At 33.7% G+C, this 11,701-nt stretch overlaps 2 protein-coding genes across 3 annotated transcripts; both read right to left on the bottom strand.

Annotated features, from left to right (window-relative positions):
• Nucleotides 1–303: 303 nt before the first annotated feature.
• Nucleotides 304–2,603, bottom strand: LOC113286730. The gene is made up of 5 exons (XM_026535330.1): nucleotides 1,947–2,603; nucleotides 1,780–1,851; nucleotides 1,583–1,665; nucleotides 1,126–1,328; nucleotides 304–629 (listed from the first exon to the last, which is right to left on the bottom strand). Exons 1-5 carry the CDS (start codon nucleotides 2,156–2,158, stop codon nucleotides 519–521), a joined length of 681 nt encoding a protein of 226 aa, XP_026391115.1. The 5' UTR covers nucleotides 2,159–2,603; the 3' UTR covers nucleotides 304–518.
• Nucleotides 2,604–3,136: 533 nt separating this feature from the next.
• On the bottom strand, nucleotides 3,137–6,673 carry LOC113286729. Of its 2 annotated transcripts, none has more exons than XM_026535329.1 (6): nucleotides 6,157–6,673; nucleotides 5,942–6,016; nucleotides 5,748–5,830; nucleotides 5,451–5,653; nucleotides 3,617–3,700; nucleotides 3,137–3,459 (listed from the first exon to the last, which is right to left on the bottom strand). In XM_026535329.1, the coding sequence occupies exons 1-6, from the start codon at nucleotides 6,417–6,419 to the stop codon at nucleotides 3,286–3,288; spliced, it is 882 nt and encodes a 293-aa protein (XP_026391114.1). In that variant the 5' UTR covers nucleotides 6,420–6,673; the 3' UTR covers nucleotides 3,137–3,285. The 2 variants fall into 2 exon arrangements, with proteins under 2 accessions (XP_026391114.1, XP_026391113.1); XM_026535328.1 differs by having other exon boundaries at nucleotides 5,942–6,019; nucleotides 6,157–6,657.
• Nucleotides 6,674–11,701: the final 5,028 nt, after the last annotated feature.

Here is an 11,701-nt window from a genome sequence, read left to right as displayed (position 1 = left end):
TTATTTTGTTGTGGTTTCTACTGTAAGTTTTGGGTCCATGGCTGAGATTCAGAGATTTGTTTCGGTATTAAATGGACACATGACCACATTTGTATGAATTATCCTTTTTTTTATCTTCTTCGGCAAAGAAAGGATTTAATTGAAAGCATAATCGAAGAACACAAGCCGCGGGTGCGATTGAAATTATCAATGTGAACTCACATGGCATGCACATTGGACTGTTCTTTTAATAATTTTGAACGACTAATGTTCAAAAAGGTCCACTAACAATTGTTTAAGTAATTAATTTACGTCCAAGCTATCTTACCCGGTAAAATCGTATCTTCTGATTTCTTCGTCCCACTTAATTACTAGGAAGTAAACAACTTGATCATGCTTAACTAGATTCTATTCAAAGTCCATTGAGTAAAACAAGACAGAAGAATGAAATTAGCTAGTATAGGCTAGAGTTAGTAAGCAAATCCAACTACTCCATTGAAAATAATAAAGAATTGTAGTTTTTCTGTTTGTTTCAAGACTCAAGACTTTTGAGGCGCCTCCTTCTTTTGTTCCTCTTCTGCTTGGTCTTTGGCTGCTGCTTCTTCTTGCTTCTCCAATAAATTCTTCATCTTTTCCTCGAGCGCCTCTCCCTGCATTGGTTGCAATATTTTACGGCATATTAATATCAGATTCACGTTTACAATTCAAAGGCTGCTAGAACAATATGAAAAATAAATATTGAAATACATGCATTTTTTGGTGCATGTGTACACACTGCCCTTTATTTACTATTAATCTAATCCCTCCATTCCAACTGTGTTCGGATTTACCGAATGAGTTATCCCTTTGTTGGTGGTTAGTTCCTGGTGTGCATATATCTTGCACGCCAGCAGACTTATGACACCAACTAGCCAAGAGTCTAAACTGTCATCACTAAGATTAGCTAACTTAAAAATTAAAACACGTATATATGACAAGATGAAAACTTGGGGATATACATGTGCATATATTCTATGGCGTGAATAATATGTACATTATTGACTTAGTTTTACAGATTAGTTTGAAGCCGCCATCAAGTAATACACCGAGTAAACGGCACGGTGACTCCTAATTTATCGGGTTAAGTTAAAATAGGAGGTACGATACCTTGTCAATGAGATCTTCAGCTAAATCTGCGACTTTAATGGTTTGCTGTGCAACTTCATGAATAGCACACATTGTGTTCTTGAGTGCACTGCCATCAGGGACTTTATCTTCAAAATGATCGGTTATCTTCACCACCTCCTCCGCGACGTCTTCTATCAGCTCAGCCGTATCGTCCACAATGTCTATCACTGTGTCTACTCTCTCTGTTGATCCCAAAAATTTCAATTTCTATGATTAATTAAGCCTCATTAATTTTCAACTTCTATATATGAGTATTCAAAATACAAGTAGATTTTTTTTTTGATAAGAAAAGAAGATTTATTGAAGATAGATGAATATACAGGAGTCTACCAAAGATACATAGATTTTAGACAAAGATTGCATTCCAGGAGTTATGAACTGTTATCAAAATACAAGTAGATGCTTATTGATTCAATTGAACTGAATATGTACTTACGTTTAAGGAGGAGCAATGGACTCAGTTTGCTCTTGAAGAGAGGGAAAAGCATGGGTATTAGAGTCCATATAATCCAGCTAAACCTAATTGATCAATCAATCAAATTAAGCTAATTAAGATTAAGCAGATAATTAATTAAAAAGTACTAAAATTAAGAAGAAAAAGTAGTGCTTTGTTTTTCTAATTACTAATATTACCATCCAGAAGAAGGAGGTCCAGGAGGGGTAGGAAGTGGGGCTCCAGCTGGTAGGTTCTCAATTGCATTCCTACTGCAATTATTCGTAACAAAAATAAATAATGAAACAACTGAATTAATATTGAAGAAGAAGATAAGAGGGAAGAGAGATTAATGATCATTTCTTACATGTGTGATGTCCGTTTATTTGTTGTTGATGATGATGACATGAAGTTTGTATTGATCGTCCTCATCGTCATTGGAAGATAAGTAAGACCTCCGGCAACGGTTTGGAATGATGATGAGGAAGTCCTGTGTCTTTGATGATAGTCACCGTAGATGATATTTCTCCTTAGGTTGTGAGAACAAATCGACGATGTTGCTATAGACGCGGACGTCATGATTACTTGTAAAGAAATGATAGAACAGCAATAAGAAGAATAGAGGATCAAATGAGAAAATTCTGTGGAGAATGAAAGATGTAGAAGTTGTACTATTTACGACTGGTGCTTGCTTTGATACACAGTTGTCGTACGTAGTTGTTATTTTTGTAATGCTAAAGCAAGAAGTTGAAGACTTATATAGAGAGATAAAGATTTTAAGACGCAATTGTCTGGAATGTTAAAATTTGTTGACCATGTGTAATTGACTAATCAAATGTAATGAAATCACTACGCAGGTGCTGGCTGGTGATATGTTCAGGCTGTATACGACATTGAACATGAGTTTAATCATAGAGATGTAGAGGAGGGTACGAAACGAGACTTTGGAACACAAAAACAAGAAGACAAAACAAAAGTAGTTATAAAGACTGAGAGAGCCTGCTGGAAGCTAAAGACTTCAGTTAGGCAGGGGATTTAAGGAGAAAGAGCTGATCACCGCGGTGGGAATCAAAAACTGCCAAGTAATGCGCAATTAACCGAGTAAATGGTCTTCCCTTTAGCAAAGCAAAATGATATCACCTAGAAAGTTCCGTTGTTTAAGAAGCCGTTCTTTACTTTGGTTAGTCCTTTTTGGAAAAAAATTAACATTAATGGTTATAAGAACGCGTATAGGATAAAAGTCAAAACCGAGTTTGCGTTTTTTTTTTTTTTTTTTTTTTTTAAAAGAAGGTTGTATTAAAACCGAGTTTGCCATTTGAGGATTATTTTGTGAGACCAGCCACATTACCCAAATTTTATTGTTCGTTATTATCCTAGAATGGGGGTCTCAGTTTTAGTGGAGTTCTGGTTGTGTTTGTCTGGAAGTATTTAAATTTTAGTTAGAGCATTGATTTTCTCATATCCTTTTAATCAGTATATTATATCATATCGAGTTGAGATTTCATAAACACAATTTTGGAGAGGATGACGGTGTATTAAATTTTATGTTCTTAATCATTTAAATTATCAAGAAATTTAATCATAATTAACTAGAGAATCAATCTAACCGTAGAAGTACAAGAGGCACATGAATGAAATAGAGCCAATGAACAAGTTTAATTATATGTTTGATTTATTTAATTATAAAAATAAAACTAATTAATTATTTAAGCTGATCCTTTTTTATTAGACTTTGCATTTTTTAGTTCTTGTTTTGCTGCGGCCATGGCTTCAGTTGTTTTTACGAAATCCTCCATGTCCGCCTCTACCTCTTTGGCTGCTGTAACTACTGATTCATGCTTCTGTGCCAAATCCACCATCTTTTTCTCTATACTTTCTGCCTGCATTCCAGTTTAAAATAACCATTAGGATAGCTAGCACTGAAAGGCAAAGCCCAAAGCTCAACAAATCTGATCATTAATCATAACCTCACATCTATAACAATATGGTAACTGTGTACATGTCCTTTTGTTTGTCTGGACTTCTTGGGCATATTACCTTTTGTTGTTGTTGGCCCTTGGCTGCTGCCTCTGCTTCTTGCTTCTCTAACAAATCCTCCATCTTTTTCTCTAATGCCTCACCCTACATCATCGTAACATTTTACTACATTAAATTCACGCCAACTCACATTCAAAAACTAAAACTAAAACCGTGGTATAGTAGTGTCAAGAACTGGATATTTTTAAGCCGTCGTCCACAACAAATGTTGTCTCGCTCTTGAAAATTATTTCTGAATTACAGATATACAGTTCAATTAAATTATTCAATTTTCTTAATCGTTTTGTTATTATTTTTTACACAAAATTGGTTAAAAAGACTAAAATTAATAATTCTTATGTAAAAAGGACATTTAAATTTTGATACTGTTTAAATAGACAAAAATGTAAAAATAACCAGGATGTAACCGGTTTCATCCTACCCATTTTTAAATCACAAAATTGGTTAAAAAAACCAAAATCAATAATTTTTGGGTGAAAAAGACTTGTACATTTTGATACTGTTTAAATGGACAAAAATTAAAAAGATACTGTTCAAATGGATAAAAATATAAAAATAGTCAGGATGTAACCAGTTTCATCCTACCCATTTTCAAATATTTTTTCTTATTTTTAATTTATATCAGGATGCATCCAGTTTCATCCTTGCTATTTTTTAAGTTTAAGCCGCGATGAATCCAGTTTCATCCTTGTTATTTTTTTTTTGTCCATTTCACCCATACTAATTGTTACTCGTCCATTTGAACCATGTTTTAAAATTTTTTGGACAAATGACCAATTTTCCGTTTTGAAATGACCAATTTTTAATTTACATCGGATGCATCCAGTTTCATCATTACTATATTTTAAGTTTAAGTCAGGATGAATCCAATTTCATCCTTGTTATGTTTTAGTGTCTATTTCACCCATAATAATTTTTACTCGTCCATTTAAACTATGTTTTATAAATATTCGGACATATGACATTTTTTGCCATTTTTTTATCCAACTAATCAAATGATTAACTTGTAGTAGATGCGTAGAATCATGTCTGTGAGTAAGAATTTGCAAATATAGATCTTAAAATTCAAACTACTACTAGTCGACTATACATGTTATTCCACCTGACACGGCAACATGATTAATATTATATATTATGGAATAGTTTTTCAGATTACTTGACCAAAGCCGTCACCAGCTAATACGCTAACTTACTACTTCAATTAAGATCAAGTTGATCCAACATTTAACAGAAAAAGAAAAATTACACGTTATGAAATATGAAATTTAGTTTAAATTTTACAAAACTAGTCATAAATACCCAAGGTGAACAAACTTGTGGTACAAAAATCCTACTCAAATATTGGGATCCATTAAAACTCCATCGTAAACAAAATTGATACAAAAACCCTCAATTTTTAAAAATTGATACAAAAACCCCAAATTTAAATGTTGGTTTCATCATAAAATTTGATGAAATCAAAATAAAATTTGATGAAACTAACATTTAAATTTGGCGGTTTTTGTGTTAATTTTGTTTTGATTGGGTTTTTATGTTACTTTTGTTTTGATGGATTTTTTGTGAAAGGATGGTGACACCTTTGGGGTTATAACTCGCGGACCGTAAATTTTAATCTATATATTTGTTTATTATTGCTATTGTGCATGGTCAACTTAATTTCCATCCCCAGGCAAATACTGAATGAGATTAAACTTTATAAGAGATTGATTAAGTTAATTAATCGAATTTAAAGTATATTCCCTCCGATTTCAGGAAAACCTATTTTCTAGCAAAAACGAAAAATGGAATCATGGAAGTGTCACTTTCCTGAAATGGGGTAATAGTAGGTATGTACCTTGTCAACGAGATCTTCAGCTAAATCTGCAACTTTAATGGCTTCTACTGCAACTTCATGAACAGAACACATTGCCTTCTTAAGTGCACTACCTTCAGGTACTTTATCCTCAAATTCATCTGTTATTTTCACTACCTCCTCCGCTACGTCTTCAAGCACCTCAGCAGCATGATCTACAATGCCCACTACTGTGTCTACTTTCTCTGGTGATCAAAAAATTAAAATTAAATTAAAATTCCACCAAGTACAAATTACTGATCAATTGGATATATATATATATATGCTTGCTATACTTACGTTTAAGAAGCATTAGTGGACTCATTTTGTTCTTGAAGAAAGGGAAAAGCATGGGTATTACAGTCCATAGGATCCAGTTAAACCTGATTAATCAATCGAAATGAAGTTTAATTAAGTTATACAGTTGCTGATCAATCATAAATTAAAAAAAAAATGAGAAAAATTTAGAAAGTAGTTGAATTTATAAATATTACCATCCAGAGTTAGGAGGACCAGGAGGAGTTGGAAGTGGGGTTCCTGCTGGTATGTTCTCAATTGCATTCAGTTCCCTACTGCATTCAATTCATAACCACCATAATTAACTCAACTAATTAATGCAAAATAAATCAAGAAAATGAGAAAAAAAAATTGGCAAAAAAAAAAAGAAGATCTATTTCGCTTAGAATTATGATCACGATTTTTGTCATACATGTGAGTGGTGCGTTTATGTGGTTTAAATGATCTGTTGAATGAGTAGTGAGTCCCTGAATTTGTTGTTGATGATGATGACAAGAAGTTAACATGTTTGTTTATTGAATTCATTATACTCATTCTGCATGGAAGATGAGTAAGACCCCCAACAACAACATGGGATGGAGATGATGTTCTATGTTGTTGATGATCACCATGAACTTGGATTCTCCTGAGCTTGTGTGAACTGAGGGATGAGCTTGCCGTAGCCGAAGATGACATGACGATATACCTCTTACGAGACTACAGAATCAAACAAAGAAGAAAACCCCTAAGAAAAATTTTCTTTTGATGATGAAATATATAGCACTACTATTTTTAGCAAGTGGTGATGGAAGTATATGTTGTTTTGAGATGTAGGAGTAGTTGTGTAGTTGTTATTGTTATGGTGCAGAAGGAAATAAGTTTATAGGTCATCATCTTTATAGATGAAGATATTTTTTGGGACGTTTTGTCTCAAATATCTTAAATGAATAGGCTGGAAAATCCATTTAATGATAGATGTACAACTAGAGTGACTGATCAAATCTTCATCACATGCATCATAATATTCACATTTGATTCATTGACCAAAATCTAATGGTTATGAAAACACAACGTAGGTGTGTACATTTGTTTAACTTGGGGGGTATAGTGGGTAGTGGGTACAAGATTACGTAACAGAGAGTGACCTCCAACCCAACTAATCTCTTTGTTAGGTAAGGTGATGACCTTTGTCTAGTTAAATTATGATTTATGGTTCCAAATTTTTATTCGGAAAACGGGTCATTTGTCCAATAATTTTAAAATATGATTTAAATGGACAAATAAAAATTATTATGGGTGAAATGGACACCAAAAGAATAGTAATGATGAAACTGAATGCATCCTTATGTAAATTAAAAATAAGAAAAATTATTTGAAAATGGGTAGGATGAATAAAACTGTTTACATCCTGGTTATTTTTACATTTTTGTTCATTTAAACAGTATCAAAGTCTAAATGTCCCGTTCATCCAGAAATTGTTGATTTTAATCTTTTTAACTAATTTTTTTTTTTTTTGTTTCAAGGTCAACAATAGAGTAGAGATGGCAAGTTAAGAATATTTAACATTGGCATGCTTCATGTGCCAAGAATATGTGACAATGTCAATACGTGGTTAAGAAAGGGCTGGTTTTGAAATGAATTTATGATCATCCACTAAGACAACCACTTTGCCCTAGTGGTTGGAGTGGGGAGTCAATGTCAATAAGCTTTGAAACGGAACCAAAACTTATCTCTTATTAAGTGATATCTGGATAGTAGATACCGTTGGAGAGGTAAAAGGGAGATATATGATTGATGGAAGATGTTGAGCCCATATATTTTCATGCACACTCTTGCCTGCTAATGGTAGCGTGATAGTCTTTGAATATCTGGAGCTCGAGAAGAATTTGGGGCATTCAGAACATTCAAGCAGAAATTCTAAACTATATACATGAAATGATCTGTTTAGCTTAAAAATACTGCAAAGTGCAAAGTCGACTATTGTTTTGCACAGTAGGACTATGGAGGGATTCGGGACAACATCTTGGCGTTATTTATAGTCAGTCATGTGGTTTTATGTTGGGTACATGTCTGGTCCCCAACACCACATATGTTTGATAAGGCTGGTCATAACTAGTACAAGTCCCACCACCGTCTAGAAGTGAAACTTTTATATAAAGTTAATATTTTACTTTCGTAAGTGAGTTGAAAATTTGGCCGGATGCTTCATAATTTTTACTCATACGGACTTTGTTTGCGTTTGGATCTGAGTCAACCTCATAAATCAAGTGTAAGACTGTTTATTTTTTATTTTGGGTCATATTTAACTTGGTACCTGGCTCTGACCTAAATTTTGACTCGGAAGGGTAAGAATATGCCCCCGACTTTTAGGACTAAACCACTAACTCATATATTTTTGAGTCAGATGAGTCAGATCCGATTCAAAATAACAAACCTACTCATCTGACTCAAAATAACAAACGTATTGAGTTGGATCCAGATAAATCGGATGATTTTGATCGGATCTAGATGAGTAAGATCAAAAAAAACGATCAAACATGGTGTTAGATCTCGCATGTAGGTGTTTTGTTACATTTTTAAAGATAACTTTGCAAAGGCTAGATCGGAACTAAGTCTTAGAATGATTTTAGCAAATTCAAAAAAAAATTATGAAGCAAATTATTTTTGTTTCTAAATTCTAAAAACTATTTCTGATCCGTAGAAATAGGAATACTTTTGCTTCGGGATGCCAATCAAACAGGATATAAACTATCACATGATCATTTGTAAGTTTTCACGGATGCTAGGAAATTAACAAAGATCCTTCCATTCTCGAATTCTTAATCAACTATTGGTATATGTTAAATAAATAAATTATATAACTTCCGTTTTAGAAAAAGAGATATTATCATTTTTTTTTATTTTAACCTAAAAATGGACCAAATCGAAAAAAAAAGAATAGTAGTATCTCTTTTAAAACCGAGGGAATAATTTGTCTCCTGTTAACGTAATAATGTTGGTATCAATGTGATACACGTTTCGACTAACATACACTATTCATGGGCAGGTAGCCATAGTGACAAAAGTTGGTGGCAATTACTGTTTCTTCCGTGCCCAGTTAGCCATTCGGAGTTCGGCATATGCACGGAACGGTAAATGTACGACTATTATTCGGATTTATAAAATTTAAATTCGATCAATAATCCGATCAACGGTTCGTGATACAGAACGGTATATATATGTATATAATTCGTTTTAGAGATATGAGTTCGAGATACAAAATTCGGCATACACTAAATACAAAATAAAGATTAATTACTAGTAAACTGTGGTTGAAAGGTCTGATTTCTGTATTAGACATGAATATATCTAAGATTTCTGTATGAGCATCAAGTAACGCTTGGCTTGGTGGATTGTAGACCAGTAAGTAGTTGTATGTCACAGGCCTAGCTAGTAAGTTGGCGAATGATTCGCGAATCATTCGCGAATTTTTCCGTATCACGAATTTTACCGTCTTATTCGCGTACGTTTGCAACTCCGAACCCAAGTCGCGTATTATGTGGCATTTCCGAATTATTCGCGAACCGTTCACGAATTTTACGTATCCCGAATGATACGTCCGTTTAATTCGCCATAAATTCTTTAGCTTTTACTTTTCAAAGACTCCATTTTTTGGGCTTTACTGCCTCCCGAGCATACACGACCGAATATTAGACGTGTTGTGATTTTTATGAAATAAAAACGACTGAAGAGATTTGAAGGTGAAGGTGAGAGAGATCTCAAACTCACTAACCAAGCATCTAAACCACCATACAACGTCCTCTTGGATAACTAATGTTGTATATATTATTAATATCATCATATTAAGTTTATTTTTTCTTTAAATAACTCACACATATGCATAAAAATTGGTCTATGACCTTATAAATACAAATTATTTATTATATATAGATACCGAATTTTCAGAACCGAACTCACATTTATAAATCGAATCATACACGTACGTATGCCGTTCCGAATTACTGACGAATCACGTCCCATTGACCGAATTTTGGACCGAATCTGAATTTTACAAAACCGTATAATACTCGTACGTTTGCCGTTCCGTACGTTTGCCGAATCCCGAATTACTAACTAGGGTCACAGGCTCAAACCTCAATTGTAAGTTTTATTATTCGTGAAGCTCAGAAAGTTCACGACCCGGTTCCCAGTTTGAATTGGACGGCCGTTTGGTTCGTAAACGACTGATACGTAAAAATTCACGTTTCAGAAAGAAAAAATGGAACTTTTCACACTGCATAAAATCTGAGAATGCTAATCGTGATGTTTCTACGGGGAAGAATTCACCGCACGTGTGCACGTGCTACAACCTATCTAAGAGTACAAACTCTTAACCTAAACACAAAATTGGTTAAAAAGACCAATATCAACAATTCCTGGATGAAATGGTGTTTAAATGGACAAAAATGTAAAAATAGGCAGGATGTAACCAGTTTCATCGTGCCCATTTTCAAATATTTTTTCTTATTTTTAATTTACACAAGATGTATCCAGTTTCATCCTTGCTATTTTTTAAATTTAAGTTACTATTTTCTTTTTTTGGCCATTTCACCCAAACTATTTTTTACTCGTCCATTTAAACCGTGATTTAAAAATATTTGGACAAATGACTCATTTTTCGTAACCTAAACCCGATTTTATGTTTTCTTCTTTCTTCTCTCTGGTGAACGTTTCCATCACCTTGTTCTCTTCTTTATTTTTTTTTTGCATCCTTCTCTGGTTTGGCCGTGATCTTTCTTTCTCCCTAAATCCTTATGATAACATTTCATCTCCTTCCCATCTTTATCATTGTTAAGGTATTACCCTATGAATTAAAACAAGACCATAGATTTATTTATTTTTGGTTCTATTAGCTATCCATTATTTGATGAATCTAGAAATTTATACTTCGATCGATTGTTCATAGATTTAATTAGTTGAAAACTTTTAACGATTTGATCAATAAATTTGATTGTCAGAGATTCAGTAATGGAAAATGGGTTAGTCTTAAATTTAATCGAAGTTACGGTAGTACCCCCTATATATCTATAGAATAAAAATGAAGCAAGGGTAAAAATGGAAAGAAATTTTTGCAGCTTCATCTGCTACAGTAAAGCTAGTTTTCTTTATATAATAGAATAGGTCTGTGTCGATTCAAGAAGGTGTTATGGATACCCAAATATGGGTTGGAAGTGATCTTGGTCAATATATGGTGAAGGATAGAATTGGAGAAGATGGTGATCAAAACGAGCCGAATTATCCAACTAATACCATTTGGATCCATGATTACCCACAAAAAGTCAATTTCTTTCTTTGGCTTCTTTCTCATGATAGGGTAATGACGGCGGATAAGCTTTTATGAAGAGGTATGGATACCCTAGTGTTTGTCATTTTTGTGAAGAGGATAATGAATCGAGCTCGCACTTGTTCTATGAATGTTGGAGAACCCGGAGAGTATGGGATTATTTTGTTGAAGGGTGCAACTTCCTATGAACTTACGATCATAACATCACCACATCTATGAAGACCTGGAAGTTTAATTGGGGAGATGAAATGCTTAGTCGAATATGGAATAACATCTCGGTTGCAATATGGTGGTGCATATAGAAAGAGCGAGATGCTAGAATCTTAGATAACAAAAAGAAAACTTTGGCAAGCCTAATTAGAGATATAAAATTACAAGGTTTCTTTTGGGCCGAATTAAACATAAGGATGTTAGGGCTTAAGGTGAATATGGTGATCTCTTTATGAGATTTCTTGTATCGGTCTCCGTAGTTTTTGTGATTTTTACTTGGGTAGTCGAATTCCCTTTCGACTCCCCTTTTTTGTTCGGTTATAATCATTGGGTTGAGGTATCACTCTTAAGTGCCTTTTTTTAGTGAAATCTCTTTTCGACCGATCAAAAAAAAACAGATTTATCTGTGTCGATCTTACAACCTATTTTAAGTTTTCCTATGAGT

This window comes from Papaver somniferum, chromosome 6, assembly GCF_003573695.1.
Source record: "Papaver somniferum cultivar HN1 chromosome 6, ASM357369v1, whole genome shotgun sequence".
Lineage (NCBI taxonomy): Eukaryota > Viridiplantae > Streptophyta > Magnoliopsida > Ranunculales > Papaveraceae > Papaver > Papaver somniferum.
The sequence above is the reverse complement of the archived record's forward strand: the minus strand, read 5'-3'. Positions and strand labels throughout refer to the sequence as shown.

Excerpts from the sequence above, each read along its gene's own strand:
- LOC113286730 (XM_026535330.1), bottom strand. The coding sequence starts at position 2,158 with ATGACGTCCGCGTCTATAGCAACATCGTCGATTTGTTCTCACAACCTA. Across the intron at positions 1,666-1,779 it reads GGACCTCCTTCTTCTGGATG|GTTTAGCTGGATTATATGGA; the intron begins GTAATATTAGTA and ends TTGATCAATTAG. Across the intron at positions 1,329-1,582 it reads TCCATTGCTCCTCCTTAAAC|AGAGAGTAGACACAGTGATA; the intron begins GTAAGTACATAT and ends TGGGATCAACAG.
- LOC113286729 (XM_026535328.1), bottom strand. The coding sequence starts at position 6,419 with ATGTCATCTTCGGCTACGGCAAGCTCATCCCTCAGTTCACACAAGCTC. Across the intron at positions 6,020-6,156 it reads CATAAACGCACCACTCACAT|TAGGGAACTGAATGCAATTG; the intron begins GTATGACAAAAA and ends AATTGAATGCAG. Across the intron at positions 3,460-3,616 it reads AGGGCCAACAACAACAAAAG|GCAGAAAGTATAGAGAAAAA; the intron begins GTAATATGCCCA and ends ACTGGAATGCAG.